The sequence below is a fragment of the Myotis yumanensis genome, unplaced genomic scaffold, assembly GCF_028538775.1.
Source record: "Myotis yumanensis isolate MYYU_CA2020_CCGP unplaced genomic scaffold, mMyoYum1.0.hap1 SCAF_11, whole genome shotgun sequence".
In the NCBI taxonomy this organism is placed as follows: Eukaryota; Metazoa; Chordata; class Mammalia; order Chiroptera; family Vespertilionidae; genus Myotis; species Myotis yumanensis.
In genome coordinates this window covers 29,389,929-29,407,436 of record NW_027223762.1, presented here as the reverse complement: position 1 = coordinate 29,407,436, position 17,508 = coordinate 29,389,929, and the positions used below count along the sequence as shown (strand labels likewise).

At 34.1% G+C, this 17,508-nt stretch overlaps 1 protein-coding gene across 2 annotated transcripts in view; it reads left to right on the top strand.

The window, feature by feature from the left end:
- PSME4 (proteasome activator subunit 4) overlaps positions 1-17,508 on the top strand; it is an 89,480-nt gene that overhangs the window by 51,033 nt on the left and 20,939 nt on the right. For both annotated transcript variants that reach the window (XM_070429217.1, XM_070429218.1), the window contains exons 21-33: positions 6,652-6,707; positions 7,556-7,612; positions 7,822-7,877; positions 7,970-8,068; positions 10,266-10,328; positions 10,468-10,563; positions 11,499-11,630; positions 13,597-13,806; positions 14,802-14,938; positions 15,788-15,841; positions 16,141-16,270; positions 16,934-17,015; positions 17,339-17,492. In XM_070429217.1, coding sequence (XP_070285318.1) covers positions 6,652-6,707; positions 7,556-7,612; positions 7,822-7,877; positions 7,970-8,068; positions 10,266-10,328; positions 10,468-10,563; positions 11,499-11,630; positions 13,597-13,806; positions 14,802-14,938; positions 15,788-15,841; positions 16,141-16,270; positions 16,934-17,015; positions 17,339-17,492 — 1,326 coding nt within the window. The remainder of the gene's footprint in view (positions 1-6,651; positions 6,708-7,555; positions 7,613-7,821; positions 7,878-7,969; positions 8,069-10,265; positions 10,329-10,467; positions 10,564-11,498; positions 11,631-13,596; positions 13,807-14,801; positions 14,939-15,787; positions 15,842-16,140; positions 16,271-16,933; positions 17,016-17,338; positions 17,493-17,508) is intronic.

The window sequence follows — 17,508 nt, the reverse complement described above, 5'->3', positions numbered from 1 at the left end:
GAGCAAAAGCATGTATAATCTGTGTATATGATGAGAAGATTTTTAATAGAGTGATCATTTAGATGTACTTCTTGAAGGGTCAGCTAAGGAGGCCTGGAGGTTTTTCAATATGGAAGTTCATATCATCATGTAGCCATATTATGCCATGTGCACTATAATAGGGAATTGACACAAATAATTCATCTTTTTTGTGTATATATTTTTACATGTATATTTTTATTGATTTCAGAAAGGATGGGAGAGGGAGATAGAGATAGAAACATCAATGATGAGAGAGAATCATTGGTTAACTGCCTCCTACACGCTTCCCAACTGGGGATCAAGCCTGCAACCTGGGCATGTGCCCTGACCAGGAATCGAACCATGACCTGGTTCATAGGTCAATGCTAACCACTGAGAACACCAGCTGGGCAAGAATTTATCTTTTGAAATAAATGTGCATCTGGACAACATTGCCATATATTTTGTTATTATACACCAATTAGGTTTATATATAATGAAATGCATTTTCAATAAGGAAAATAATACCATGTTATAAAAATGTTACGAATGCCATGGACTATAACTAAATAATTTGTTAGCCTGCGTTACTATACACTATAAACTATAAAATTGATCCTGAGTGTCCTTTATAGGTTTTTACCAGAAAAGTTGGAGAAGAAAGATAATTTAGATGGAGATGTTTTGTTTTTGACTTTTCACTTTTAGTGTGAAATTTTAATATAATGAAGTAATAAAAGCTATTTAATATAAATATACAATTATTAGATTTTTAAATATATTTAAAAGTCTACATATAAAATGTTTTCTTGTATACAGGGCTGGGCAAAAGTGGGTTACAGCCCTAACCGGTTTGGCTCAATGGATAGAGTGTCGGCCTGCAGACTGAAGGGTCCCAGGTTCGATTCCGGTCAAGGGCATGTACCTTGGTTGCGGGCACATCCCCAATAGGGGGTGTGCGGGAGGCAGCTGATTGATGTTTCTCTCTCATTGATGTTTCTAACTCTCTATCCCTCTCCCTTCCTCTCTGTAAAAAATCAATAAAATAATATATTTTTTAAAAAGTGGGTTACAGTTGTTTGTATGAAAAATACAATAATAAATAATACAAGAAAGCTGTTTCCCATACTCACAACTGTAAAACCACTCTTGCCCACCCCTGTATATTTAGTAATACCTAACAAAATAAAATATGAAATGATGAAAAAGTCAATCATTTTAATCATTGAATAGTATACATTTTTAAGATTCTTTATAGCTACGTACATCTATGCAGGATAATGATTAAATGAAGTTGAAATAAAAATGAATGAACAGCCCTTAGCCATTGAGTTGCCAAAACACGGAGTTTGTATAGTCTTCCCTGGGCCTTTAACTCATTCTTAGCAGAATCCTTTCCTTTAAAACCATTTTCTTAACTGGTATCATCTTTATCTGAAATTTTAATTTGTTTTGGTAATGTATGCCACCTTATATTTTTTTTATATAACATTTTGGCTTTTTTTGGCTGATAGTAAATTGGTTCTCACCAAAGTATCATAAAATAAAGTTAGCTTTTTAAATTTCTGAAATGCTTTTTTAGTAAGTCAGTTGTTAAAATCTTCTAAATGTACATTGATTTGAAAACACTAAGTAATTTCAGTTGATGGTGCCATTGTTCTGTGATATTAAATCACACTGCCTGGTGTGAAGAAAGAATATCTGTAGCATAACTCTCAATTAAATTATCAACAGCACATCAGTTTGAAACTAGTACAGAAAAACAACAATAGGAAAGTAGTTGCTCCATGGGAAATAGAGTAAAATGTATCAGGTCGGGGAGAAAAGGAAAGACATAAATGTGACAGATGCTTTAGTGTAATGCCTAGGGTGCTAAAATTTTACCGATGTTAATAACAAACAATTTTGCCTTTGTATTATGGGACAGTATGCATTTTCCAAAATACTCAAGCAGTTTTTGGAAGCACATAGCAACTCAGTTTTTTAAAATTTCAACTTATGCTTTTCTTTTTCTTATATAAATCTCAATTAGGTAAAATATTCTAGCTGCTCTATTAAGTTTGCCTTGCGCATGTATTAGTAGTATTTGTCTTCTGGAAAATTGAAAAGTAATGAAAAACTTAGTTCTGAGATTTTCTGTAAGAAAATCTAACCTAGTTTCTAATAGAGTATATGGGATGATCTTAAAATCCCATTGTTCAGGGGAATGGCTACTATAAATATATGAACTATGCTAAGTGATTAGAGACTGACAAAAAATAAACTACTTAGATAAGTTGATTATTCTAATAAGTATAAAATAAATGATATATCTAATGTATCTGCATTGTAATTTTTGGCCTTTAGCAGTGTAGGGGGTCACTAAATATCTTGTACATACTATACATTTTACTGTTTCAAATGATGGGTAAATTACGGTTCCTTGAGGGTAATTAAAGGATACATTTTTTAGTTTAGTACAATTTTGATTTTTAGCAGTTTTGTTGTACTAAGTCTGCCTAATTACTCTTATATTGGAACCTCTCTATTTCACCCTTGGAGCCTTGAGTTGATGATTTAATAGAAATATTTGTGATATAGTTTATACTCATAGTTCTACCTTTATAGATGTGGAAGTTGGAGTATGTCTTTGCAGGGTCACAGGAATTTTGGACACTTGCCTTTAATCCTCAAATCATCATTAATTTCTCCTTTTGCAGTCCACTCATAATCTTTTAGGTCTAACCAGCTATCACAGAAAGTAAAAAACTAATAACATCTATAAAAACAGGGTTACTCAAGGTAGAGGAGTCATCATTTTTCATCTCCAATATTTCTTCTTTACTTTATACCCCCCTTTCTCTGGTAGATCTGTAAGTCATTCTTAGTTAGATCATTCTTAAGATCTCAGCTTTTACTAACTTTTCATTCAAGAAAAATTCATACTTAAGGTCTAAGAGTTGAGACCATTTCATTAATATGTGAAAGGATGTGTTGTTATGCGATGAGGGGCAGGGCTAGCTAACCTCTCTTGGCACCTCCAGGGAACTACCCAGCTCTGCTGGGGGAGCCGCACACAGAAAAGGAAACAGTTACTACTCCACGGTGAGTAATCCTGTTTTCTCCTTATTTCACCTTCTGACTGTTTTCTTTGAATTTTTAAAAGCTTATGTGTCAGACATGAAAATAGCTCTTATGCTCAGCATAAATTTCAACCTAGCACTATGTAAGATTTCTCTTTCTTTACTTAGCAACCTGTTATGCCCATGGTAGAGGAAGAGCTAGCTTGTCATTTGTGTCTATTGTTATTATTGATGCCTAGGATTGAATTGCATAACAGAACACAGAAATAGGCCAATTGTCTCTTGTGAAACACTTCGTAATCTTGGCTGGAAAAAATATCTAGTGGCTTGGTTTTATACCTTTAGGTTTGTTTTCATTTGGGAGGGGAGTGATTATTGGAAAGGGTAGCTTGTTCTTTCACTTACAGACAGGAAGAGTTATTACTGTTTGCGGTTGTGTTACGACAGTTAATCTAGCTTTCATTTGCATATTTGATTTGTATATTTTGTTTTTATGTTATTAGTCACTGCTTCCCTTTTCACCATCTTTTTCCTCCAGTGATTGTTTTCAGTTCTACTCTGATCACATCTAAAGAAGATTGCCATCTAGTGGTACCAATTACATAGTTGTGGAAACTTACAGGTCCCATCCCCTCCTCCCACTCCCCCCGCCCGGTGGCACACATATTGAATAGATCTTGTTATAAATTAGATGGCCTGGTACTATTTAGTTGATTTAACTTCATTATTTATGGATGATATTTATAATATGTTGTGTTGAAATTACTTGTCAGAATTTTATTTAGTTCTTGTGTCAAATTACTTACTCCATGTAAAATGAAACAGTGAATGTGAGAAGAATAAATTTCACTTGAGGTGGGAAAGTGATGGTATTTGATTTAAATTATATATATTGCTAGTATGGCTTTTAATCAGAACACAGATCTGTAAGTTGACAGTACTTTAATTCTATTCAGCTAAGATGTTCATAACTAAAAGTTACAAGAGCAGTTTTAAGTAACAGAGTATGGCTGCACATGACTTATAAAGTGGCCACAAGAGATAAATAGGTCATGACTAGAGATTTCTTTTAGAAAATTATTCTTTTAGAGATCAGAAGAAATAAATTGGTATAAATATGTTTTTACACTTGCGGAGAAACATTTACTGTAAAACATGTCAACCCAACTGGAGTTCAATAAACTTATTAGATAAGAGATCAGTTAAAGCTGAATCTTAAATAAATAAACCTAAAAGGAATTAGTGATGGACAAGAATAAACAAAACTGAAATATATGTCTAATCAGATGCCTTCTCTACACTTGAGTTCTGTAGATGTATTTTAATTTAGATTTTAAAAATAAAAGCCTAAGTAATTTTTATTTAAATGGGTTACTTAATACTATACTTTAAAATCCCATGCAGGCTGATATTTTAAAGTAATTATAATAACTGATCATCTTTCTTCAAATTTTTTAATAGGGGAACTATTTAGAGTGACACGTGGATTTTAAAAATTGGTATCAGGGCTTATAGTTGAGACTTGTTTTTAAAAGTGATTACAGTGTAATTGGTTACTAGGATCATAAATGCATACCAAAAAAACCATTTCAAATTACCAATTAATAGGGTTGGGTTTTTTTTAGTTTGTTTGATAGGTTCTCCCTCCTCCCTTTGGATATAGTAAAAATTGTTCTGAGGTTTGCTGTAGAGATTGTTTTTTATGTTACTTGTAAGACTAATTTTGTGATAATTAAAATGTATGCTTGGTTCAATATTATTTGGTACTAGGTATGGACTAGGTATGGTACAATTGTATTCCTACTTTAGTAAACTACTTATATTTATAGCAGCAGTGAGGAGATGTCCTCTCATGTGACAGCTCATGACAAGCACCTCCCCATCCTCTACCAAGGGAGGTTAGGCCAGGGTGGTAACAGTCTTATGCTTTTTGCTTGTTACTGCTTAAGCACAGCCTTTTTCTCTTTGCTGGTGAAATCTAGTTTCAGTAGACATGGACTCCCCTTTACATTCATTTTAAAGAAATCTTATTTTATTTTTACTGACTAAATTCTGGGTACATATCTATTTTTCAGTCATACACAATTTTACAGAATGCTCAAGTTTCCAAGTTTTATGCAATGAAAACCAGATTTTTAAAAATATATATTTTTATTGATTTCAGAGAGAAAGGGAGAGGGAGAGAAAGATAGAAAAATCAATGATGAGAGAGAATCATTGATTGACTGCCTCCTGCACGCTCCCTACTAGGGATCAAGCCTGCAACCCCGGGCATATGCCCTTGACTGGAATTGAACCTGGGACCCTTCAGTCCGGAGGCTGACACTCTAGCCACTGAGCCAAACCAACTAGGGCTGAAAACCAGATTAAGAATTAGAATTTGAACTTGAAAATCTCTGAGAAGCAAATTAGCATTTTATATTATAACCCATTACCATTCTTTGTTTATACTCTGTAGGCTTGGTTTTGAATCTTGTGATGATACTGTTTTCATTCTAGGCATAGATTATGGGGAGGGACATACTTATAATTGGCATTTTAGTAATCGTGATGTTATTACTATTTAGATAAATCCCAGAATTTAAAACTATGAAATATTAAGGTAAAGATAATTTAACGTATAAAAATACACTAGAGATGGAATGTGTTGATTTTAAAGTGTTTTCTTCATTACAAGGCTGTGTAATTCATAAGTGATGAGTAATAACTGTAAAATTTCTGTTTGTTGCTACTTAGCCCTTATATATGCTTATCCCATGTTTTCTTGGCATTTGTGCCTGTGTTTCTCCTCTTAGAAAGTAATATCTCTTTGTTTATAAAAAGTTATTGAATTCATTCTCATATTTTGATATAAAATGTTGAAAATTAAAGTATTTTTGTAGAAAATTTAGATTTCAGTTACAGAAGTTTGTATTTTCCAATACCTGTTCTCACATACCTAAAAAGTGACTTTTCATTTAATAGATTTAACTAGTTCAGTTTATTTCAGTAACATGTTTCTTTGTGACAGATCTTTAACTAGGAAATGCAGTGGGTTTTTTGTTTTTTTTTACCTCTGAACATCTTCTGAAGTAGTGGCATTTTTCTGCAGATGGTAGGAGAAATAAGTTTGGCTGGTTTTAAGAGGAAGGGTATTGATTGTCTAAAGAAGCTTGTCTGCTATATATTCTACAATAAAATTTGATTGTGGGTTTTTGGTGACTACTTTTAACCCTTACTATGCTATTACAAATCTAACTTTCCTTTGTATAAATGTATAAATGTTTATCATCAGACTTAAGCTTTTACACTTGACTATAGAATATCAATACAACACTCATTTGGGCAGTGAATCACTCCCCCCAAAGTCATTAAATGTAATTAACATTTTCTTTAAGATGAGTACTATTGTTCTTACTGATGAAAGAGATAGCATCTATCCTCACAAGGATAAAGTAAAGAATTGAAGTATTGAAGATGGGAAATCTGTGTTTGTTAAAAGAGCATCATCATCTTTGTTTTGATTTAAACATTCTAGCAATGACATTTTTCCCTTTAACCCTTATTATTGGTATTATTAATAAATACAAGCACTCTTGTTTTTGTACAGGGTTCCAAGTATGGTGTCCTTGGAAGAGACAAAGTTGTATACTGGACTTGAATATGGTATGTGAATCCTAATCTGAGTAAATCTGCATAGTCTATTTTTTGTCAATTACTCTAAAGGGTTAAAATGGAATAATTTTGTGGTTATAATTTTCCTATGCTCCTTTTTATATATAAAAGTGAATATTAATTACACAATAGTTATATTTTTCTGGAGAAACTAGAAAATTATTATATAAGGGTAAGCTAGTTCAAGGTAGAAATTTGGGTCAGTAAATATTTGGATATTTTCTATTTGCAGAGGCAGACTTTCATATACTGTAATATTCATTTATATTTAGGATTGTTTTAGAACTGATATACTTGATATGAATGAGAATATTATAACCTTTATATATTCTGACTATCTCTTTTTTCTACCGTAGTTAAATTTCATATAAATATTTATGCAAAGCATTTTATTCTGTTCATTTAATGTTCTGAATCTAACATTGGTAGAAATTTGACACACTTCCCTATTGCTGGATTAACACTGGAGTTAGTTGCATTAATTGCTAGAGTAATTTTAGCTTGCTTGATTTGGGTCACCCATAACTAATTAGAGAATCCTATGCATTTATGGTCTCTAGTTAGTGAATAGAGTCTTTGAAATATATATTGGCAAAGATAGGTTTTTTTCCTCCCTCTTCCTTGCCTGTCTAATCAAGTTTTATAAACAGGTCATTGTAAATGTGAAGGTTATTCTATATCATGCTTAGTCATTAATCCAGCTATTATAAAGGCCAACTCACTTGTTTATTTTTCTCCTGGATACATTATCTCTTCTTTAAACAAACTGTTGATAAAAACTTCAACAGTATGGAAGTGTTTCAGTGTCTCTAAAATACCTTCTCATTTTTCTAAAACAGATTTATCCCGAGAGAACCACCGAGAAGCCATCGCTAGAGTAATAAGGAAACTTCTTAGTAAGTACATATATGCATTTTTTTTTTTACTAATAAATATTTAGAATTTAATTCTGTAACATACGTGCTTTTACTTAACATTTTTCATTCTCAATAGTGAGAATATCATGAGGTGTTTTTTTCCTTAACTAATAGGCTTTTAATGTATTAGGAGTACTGTAGTAATTCAAAATATTTTAACCAAAATCTGATTTCTTTTCTTCTTATAGACCACATACTTAATAATTCAGAAGATGACACCAAGTCATTGTTTCTTATCATAAAGGTACAGTTGTCATCTAATAGTTTCATATTTATTAATAGGATAGGTTTGATGCAATGACTTAAAAATAAAAAATTTGAAATTTTTTGACACAGATTATTGGAGACCTTTTGCAGTTCCAAGGATCTCACAAGCATGAATTTGACTCCCGTTGGAAAAGCTTTAACCTAGTAAAAAAATCAATGGAAAATCGGGTCAGTATTTTCCCCTACAACTCTGAAATAATATTTTTAAAGATGTGTAATATAACCACCTCATTTAGTGATTATTAGGCATAGAGAAGAAGTTGACATAAGAAAAAATAGTAGATTTTTAAATATGATGTCATGATATAATCAAAAGGGTCCTAGGAAAAAAATGTATTTTTCTGAAACAAACTCTTCAGTCTATTTCCACAGTCTCTTAACTCTCAGTGGGAATTTGGAGTGTGATAACTTGGCAATGGCATTGAAACTGCCTTGTAAGATCCTGAAGTACTGAGTAAAAGATAGGAATTGTCCAAAGGCACTTTATGTAGATCAGAGGAAAATATATCTCATGTTGTATTTATGCTTCAGGAAAAGTCAGTACAAGTTTCTCTCAGAGCATAGAAGAAAGAATACTTAAGTTAGCCATTTGATGTTCTTGGCAGTTTTCTTTATAGGAGGTTTTTATTTAAATTAGGTCTAAAAAGGTTGTGTTAGTTTCTTATGTAGGCAAGAAATGCTAGACAGAAGGAATCTACACTAATAAAAGAAAGATGCAAATTGACCATACCTTTGTGACACCCACCAGCCAATCAGGAGTGAGTATGCAAATTAACCCAACAAAGATGGCAGGTTAATTTGCATACATAGCCGCTCTGGGCAGCGTGGGAAGGTGGAAAGGTGTCTCCAGGCCAGAGCGGAGGCGGTGCTGGCAGCCAGGGGAAGGAAGGCCCATTCTTGCACGAATCTTCGTGCATCGGGCCTCTAGTCCTATATAATAAAAGGCTAATATGCAAATCACCTAACAGTGGAACAGCCGGTCACTATGACACACGGTGACCACTAGGGGGCAGATGCTCAATGCAGGAGCTGCCCCCTGGTGGTCAGTGTACTCCCACAGGGAGAGCGCTGCTCATCCAGAAGCTGAGCTCACAGCTGGTGAGCACAGCGGTGGTGGCAGGGCAGCACTAAGGATGTCGTGGGGAGCGGGCCTAAGCTGGCAATTGGACATTCCCCAAGGGCTTCTGGACTATGAGAGGGTGCAGGCTGGGCTGAGGGGACCTGACCTCCCCACCGCCACCTCCGCCCTAGTGCACAAATTTTGTGCACTGGGCCTCTAGCAGTATATAAAAGGGAGATGTTACACACATGGCTTGCTTTAGGAAACTGGCTGTTGGGAATAGTCGTAGGTGCTACACCAGGTCATTTATAATTTTTTCCCCAGAAAGTGCTTTAGTTTTATATTCAGGGGTGTCATTAAAGATTTTTAACTAGATCTGGCTTGAATATTAGAAAGAGCAATATTCAGTTGAATGAATTTTGAAAAGCTCTTTTACCACTGTGAAAAATATGCAGTAGGAGATTGAGACTGGAAATAGGAGGTTGGTTAAAGTATTTTAATAGCCCAGATGGAGAAATAGCCTGAATCTGGTCACTGGCATGAAGATGGAGAAAAGGTGTTTTAAAAAAGAAGGAATTGCCCTAACCGGTTTGGCTCAGTGGACAGAGCGTCGGCCTGTGGACTCAAGGGTCCCAGGTTCGATTCCGGCCAAGGGCATGTACCTTGGTTGCAGGTACATTCCCAGTAGGGAGTGTGCAGAAGGCAGCTGATCGATGTTTCTCTCTCATCGATGTTTCTAACTCTCTATCCCTCTCCCTCCCTCTCTGTAAAAAAATCAATAAAATGTATTAAAAAATAAATAAAAAAGAAGGAATTGTGGGGACTTGATGACCAATGTGACTGGGTAGAAGATTGGGGGTGAGGGAGAGCTTAAATGATAATTTTCAGAAAAATAAAAGATATTATATTCTGTAGTAAACACACACAGTCACCTAGGGAGTCTACTTATAAATGTAACTGAGTCCAGAAATTTTCTTTGTAGGCTGTTTGTGTACTTTGACAGAATAAGAACCAACTCCATTGCTTTCTATTGCTTCCCATGCATGAATCTGTTCATAATTTATCAGAAAAATGGGGTGTTGGATGAGCCATTTAAAGGGAATATTTCTATTGTTATACATAAAATTGATTGAAATAGTACATTTTAAAATAAACCTGTTGGCTTTAGAATAAATGAACTACCTCCACTAGTCACCAGCCTGCCATGACCTTCTTTGAACTAATTTTTCATTAAGGGTTTCAGGACAATCCACTGTTGTGGTCATTTAGGGAAAATGTTGAAGTGTTTTCTACTTTATCTTTCAGCTCCATGGGAAAAAACAACATATCAGAGCACTGTTGATTGACAGAGTAATGTTGCAGCATGAGGTAAATATCTTTTTAAAATCAAGATGACTTCTTTAAATGACAGTTTTCCAGATGAATATTTAATTATTTGTGTTACTTCATAATTAAATGAGCTTTTAGTACAAACTTTTGAGATTTGATTTACATTGATTTTTTGTAGCTACGAACACTAACTGTTGAAGGTTGTGAGTACAAAAAGGTACATCAAGATATGATCAGAGATCTTCTTCGTTTATCTACAAGTTCATACAGTCAGGTAAGGCCTAGTCTAAACACCACTCTCCCCACTCCCATTTTATTACATGCAATCTAAATATCCCCATGTTAACAAGGGAGTTTAGAATTTATTGGCATAGAGAACATCTTTCAAATCGTAAATATATTCATGCTAATTTTGCTAGTCTTTTAAAAATAATTACTATTTTTGCTCTGTGTAATTGCTTCTCCAATTAAAAAAAATTAATTGAAGTTGATGGATAGTGCTAGTGTAATGTTGCTGCCACTTAATTAAATCACATCATAAAGGCCATGTAATCCCTCCTAGGTGTTATGTTTGGATTTTAGGAAGCTGCTACCATGTGAATTATGGGGTCTATCCTTTAAGGTAGTATGGGACCAAGAGATTATCTCTAATCATGGAAAACTGAAAAAAGTAAAGAGATTCATGTACAGCTAATTATTCTGTATTTATAAAATAATACAAATTGGGAAACTAGTCTTTAACCCAGATATTTCACCTAAACTTACTTTGAAAAGGATTTAAAATATGTACTGTGTGTTGTTTTCATATTTACGCTGAATATTTTGCTTGTGTTATAAAATATGTGGTGATAACATTGGTATTGAAAAAATTAAGTTCTGTGTTTTAGAGAATAGCAGACTTTTCATCAAGAGTAACTCGGAATAAGAAGTTTAATATCCTGCTGATAGTGTTACTGATCAAATGCATACTGGTTCCATTTAGTCTCTCCTTTATAAAAAACATTTGTACTTATGTAACCTAAGTCATAGATATGGTTGGTGGTCATGCTTTCCTTTTGATAAAAAGATAATTATTTGTTTTTGTTAAGGCATTGCTTTGGTATATTTTTCTATTATAGTATTTAAATTTTTACTTTATGATAATTCATTTAGAAATTTTTGTAGTTTGTCTACCATTGAATAAAAGCCCTCTGTTAATACTCTCTCTAGGTCAGAAATAAGGCTCAGCAAACATTTTTTTCTGCCTTGGGAGCATATAACTTCTGCTGCAGAGATATCATTCCCTTGGTTTTGGAGTTTTTACGACCTGACAGACAAGATGTCACACAACAGCAGTTCAAGGTACAGTTATTTTTTGTTTTGTTTTATTATAAAAATTTTCAAACATACAGAAAGGTTGAAATAATTCTTCAGTGACTATCCACCATTCAGGTAATGTCTACCATTTTAAAGCTTTATTTACTTTATCTCATATCTTATTTCTTCAGCCATCTTATTTTTTTATGTATTTCAAAGTAAGTTGAAGACATCAGTGTACTTCACAGGTACAGTTTATTGTTTTCTTCCCAATTATTAAATTATTTATCAAAACCGTTGCAGCGGTTCTCAACCTGTGGGTCGCGACCCCTTTGGCAGTCGAACGACCCTTTCACAGGGGTCGCCTAACACCATCCTGCATATCAGATATTTACATTACTATTCATAACAGTAGCAACACTACAGTTATGAAGTAGCAACAAAAATAATTTTATGGTTGGGTCACAACATGAGGAACTGTATCTAAAGGGCCAGAAGGTTGAGAACCACTGATTTATACCATCAGAACTGGGCTGATTGAAAGTGATTTATGAGGGAGAATTGATAAGACTTGCTAGTTGAATGTGGCGGGGACTGAAAAAAGTATCTAAATTATTAAGGTTCTGCATTGTACACCTGGTTGTTGGGTACATCAGAGAGAGGAGACTAGATTATAAATTAATTTGTTTGGACAAGTTTAATTTGAAGTAGTTTCAATAAACTAAGAGGCAAGGCAGTTAGACACCTGAGTTTGGATTTTAAAATACTGTTTCAGTGTATGTTGATGATAATTGAAATCTTTAGACATGGGTATGAGAGCCTAGGAGGAGAGTAAGGCAGGACCAGGAGGCAGGTGTTGAGAAAACTTCATTAGAAGCCCACGAGGAAGGGGTAACTGAGAAGGGAAAGGTAATAAATACATTAAATAATGAGAAGAATGACAGACGATAAGGAGACTTCTTTCTAGAAGGAAAATTCAACCAGTACTGTCAGTTGCTTTCTGGAAAGAGTTAAGATGAGAACTAAACAAGTTCCTTGAAATTAGCCTGTAAGAACAGGTCAACAAACTATAGCTTGCGCTCAGTCACTTGCTTTTGTAAATAAAGTTTTATTGGAACACAGCCATTTCCATTCCTTTATGTATTGTCTATAGCTATTTTATGCTATGGTGACAGATGAGTAGTTTCAACAGAGGCTGTATGGCCAATTATTTACTACATGATCCTTAATGGAAAAAAATGTGCTTCCCTCCTCTCCCCCCAATGTAGAAGGTGTAACTCATTGGGAGGTATTTTATTGATCTTGTTGAAAGCATTTTAAATGCTCAAAATCAGATAGATTAAGTAATATCAAAATTGAAAAATGTCTATTAGATCAGTATAGGTGAGCTTAACAGTGACCTTAAGAGGACCTGTAAAGAGGAGTACAGCATCAGGTGGGTAAGAAGTCTGATCGGAACTTAGTTCGGGTGAATGTTCAGGAAATGTTTGGGTACTAATTGTTCTTTTCATCGAAATGTAACTTACTGTCATCAGAATCATTCTGATAAATTGAACTTTTATGACTAGAAAATACACAGTATAATTAAGTAGCCTTGTTTTTATATACTTAGGAAAATACGTGGGAAAGATATATTAACTACTTCAGAAATCATTCTACACATTTATGCCCTAAAATGCTAGGAGTGGTCTATATAGTTCATGACCTTTACAATATAGTTGTAGTACAAGAGAATTGGGATGGAAGCTTTGTCTTAAAAACAAAATCCTTTCACTTTTATATTATCCGAATAGCCATTTTTTGAGCTAGCCCCCTGTTAAATGACTTAGAGAAAATATTACTGGATGACACTTAATTAAATGTCAAGTTCAAATTTCTAAAAGTAACATGCCAAACAAATATGTGAACCTATGTTACTAAACAGAATCAATAATCACTGTTTAGTAAATTTAAAACCATCATGTAGGTGAGTGGCTTCTTAGTTCCCATATTAATAATTATTTTTCTGCAGGGTGCCTTGTATTGTCTCCTTGGAAATCACAGTGGTGTATGCTTGGCAAACCTTCATGATTGGGACTGTATTGTACAGACTTGGCCAGCAATTGTTTCTTCTGGTCTTAGCAAAGCCATGTCCCTAGAAAAACCATCAATAGTGAGACTATTTGATGACCTGGCAGAAAAGATTCATCGTCAGTATGAAACAATTGGCTTGGACTTCACAGTAAGTATAGCCATTTCTTAATTCAGATTTTAGTGGAAATACTACCCTGTTAAAATGCTTTTCTATTTTTCTTATCTTTTTTTCTGTAGTAATGTTCTTGATAATTAATTTTTGAAAGCATTTGTTTTGTTTTCTTTGTGATCTTTACCGTAGATAGCAGGGTGGAGTAGGAGGTTGGAGCATGGCCAGGAGTGAGCTAGACTGCTCTCTTCCAAGGGGCCGCAAAGGGCTATTACATTGTTGTAATTACCATTATTCCCTGTACACACTGTGGCCTCATTTTTCAAAGAATTGCTATTTTAGAGTGCGATTCATACTAGCCACTGGGTTCATAATTTATAATGAAGAAAATTGAAATGGAATGATTTGACAAATGAAAAAGTAGAGAATATCAGGTTCCTGGGTGCTCAAATGGAGAGACGTAGCAGTAGATCATCTACAAATCTTCCCGTGCATATTAGGCACCCATTAGAATCAGGATGGCTAAAAGAGATGTGAGCACGGTTGAATGCTCCTCTTCTAAAGTGGTTATGTTTGATATCTGTCCTCTGGTTTAAAAATCACTGCTCTAAATGTATTCCTTTTTTATTAAACAGTTTTGCTATTTACAGCTGTCATTAGATTAAACCGCTAAAAATTTTTTTAATTGAAATCTAATTCACATTCCAAACATTCACTCAACAATAGTGTATTCATAGGGTTGTACAACTATCACTACTCTTAATTCCAGAACCTTTTCCTCAGTCAAAAAGAAACTATATACCCAGCAACAGTTACTTCCCAGTTCCCCCATACCTGTAGCCTCTGAAAATCACTCATCTACTTTCTTTCTCTGTGAACTTACCTTTTATGGACATTTCATATAAATGGAATCATACAATATGTGGCCTTTTATTTCTGGCTTCTTTCACTTAACATAATATTGTCAAGATTCATCCATATTGTAGTATGTGTCAATACTTCACTTTTTCCCCCTGGCTTTTCTTTTTAATAAGATTCCCAAGTCATGTGTTGGAATAGCAGAATTACTTCAACAATCAAAAAACCCCTCTACCAGCCAGATAATGCCTAGCTTAGAAGAAATAAAAGAAGGACTTAGACGCCAACAAGTAAAGAATGCTGATGCCCTAAGGTAATTAAACGTGCCTACTTGTCAAAGAAGATTACATTATAGATAGTGGGTTTTAGATATCTCTAAAATATAGGTAAACCATAACTGTGTAATAAAATTTACACATTGATTCTGTAAAAAAATACAAAAATTTAGGAAATAATCATTGTGAAGATCCCTGATTGACACTTTTAGCTATGGAGTTGGGAAACACCATCTTAAAATAAACTTAATCTTAATATCATATCTTTTTTCAGTGTGAATTCTCTTTGATTTTTAAGTACAAATATCAGTCATTAAAAACTAACTCAAGTTGAACACATCTCTCATAGCACTTATAAATAATTGCTTTTTGGTCATATTTATACAAATTTGGTATCAGGATATCAGTAACCTGTTTCTAGATTTTTGAGACCAAAGCATTTCAGTGCTTCAGTGATAAAACTCAAGCAGGGGCCTTCCTATCTTGATTTGTTTCTCTGCCTTCTGAATATGATTATTAATTTTTTCCAATATCTCTATATAAAAATAATAAACTTATATATAGTAGCCTACCTTATGTATATACTTGGAGTGCCACATGGGCAAACCACTCCCAACTAATTGATCACTACTCACAAATTGACTTTTGAATGTCCACTCAGGAGCAGTTGTGTTGCTCTGTACCTAGCATAATACTTTTTTTGGTTTTCTTTGTACCCTTCATGTTCTTTTCCCAATGTCTCTGTTCATCCATTTGCTTTTACTTTGGTTTGCTTCTCACCAGTGAGAGGGTAAATCTAGCCAGAATTTGAATTAGATTATTACTTTATGTTCATTTTAGTACTTTGTTAAAACAATACCTCACCTGAACTTTTTTTTTTTTTTAAGGAACTATGAAAATTTGGTAAACACTTTGCTAGATGGTGTGGAACAGAGAAATCTGTAAGTACAAGAATTTTTTAATTCTCAAAGCTTTTATTTTAAATACTATAGGAGTTTTTTGTCCTGGAGGCCTTGAAAGACTGTATCACAAAATATTGTGGTCTGATTCATGAATTTACAAGACTAAGAGGGGAAGTTTGGGCTAATGATAGGAGGGATGTTCTTCAGTATACCTATTTTAATTTGGGATACTTAAAAATGTTTCAAACTCAGTTGTGCTTTTTTTGTTTTGTTTTTGTTAAAAAGTGGTTTTATAAGCAATGTGTTTTGTGATTTTGTTTTCCCCTTCCCCTTTTTAGGCCCTGGAAATTTGAGCATATAGGCATTGGGCTTCTGTCTCTACTCTTAAGAGATGACCGAGTATTACCTCTTCGTGCCATACGTTTTTTTATTGAGAATCTCAACCATGATGCAATTGTAGTTCGAAAGGTAGATATTTTATTTTAGTTACAGTCTTGGGTTTGAGAATTTTTACCTCACGTGAAGCCTTTAAATTCTTCACAAACAAGACACAATAAATATCTTGGAGTGCATTGATTTGAAGCCTACTTCTTTTGGTCGAGAGATGATACCTCAGCTAATAAATACATGAGGACATGTTTGGACACTACCTTTTAGCACTGGGGATATAGCGGGGAGCAAGTTTATAGGTTAATGGGAAAGATTGACTTTGACGAGTTAATTATATGAAGTGTTACAGGAAGGGGAAGATGTCCAAGGATACAACTTTTTGGTTTTACTTGCAAAGAATTCAAGGTGGGGTACAAGGTGGGACTGACCTAGGCTGGTACATTGGAGAAAGATCCTTAAGAAATGTTTTGGCTGAGATTTGAAGAATGAGCATGTATTAGTGTAATGAAGAAAAGATCAAAGTTTTCTAGGCAGAGACTAGCATGAAGGTTGAAGGTTCAAGAGTAAGAACTGTAAGAGACTCCTTCCAGGTCAGATTTAGCACTCGTGTGCCACCAGGTATCACTGGGTGAGGTATTTCTCTGCTCTTGAAAGAAATCCAGCTTCTGCTTTGATTAAGGCAGGCAACCATTTAAGAGATTTAAAAAGTTGACACATCCACCTTATTTGTTTCATTTCCAGATGGCAATCTCAGCTGTTGCTGGTATTCTTAAGCAGCTAAAAAGAACCCATAAAAAGCTGACCATCAACCCCTATGAAATCAGTAAGTACTACCAAATGTAATTAATAGTGCTTCTCAGCAGACTTGGAAGCTTCTTTCAAAGTATGTAGTTCTTGATCGCAAATATTTTTCTATACAAACTATAGAAGTATAAAAATATTTTAATACAAAGTTTAAAATATTATAAAGGAAAACAGTTGGCTTAGTAAAAACTAGTGATATACATGATTGGTCTTGCCTTGTACCAATTATAAGAGAGTCCTGTTATGAAGACAAAGGCATACCAATCCTATTGATTAAAAGTTGAGAATAATTATTGCACACATATCTTTAAGTTTATCAAATGTAATTTGTTTTTTCCTCAGGCGGATACCCTAAATCCACCCAAATTCTTGCTGGTGATAGGCCTGATAATCATTGGTTGCATTATGATAGCAAAAGTATACCAAAAACTAAAAAAGAATGGGAGTCAAGTTACTTTGTGGAAAAAACTCACTGGGGATACTACACCTGGCCACAGTAAGTACGATTTCCC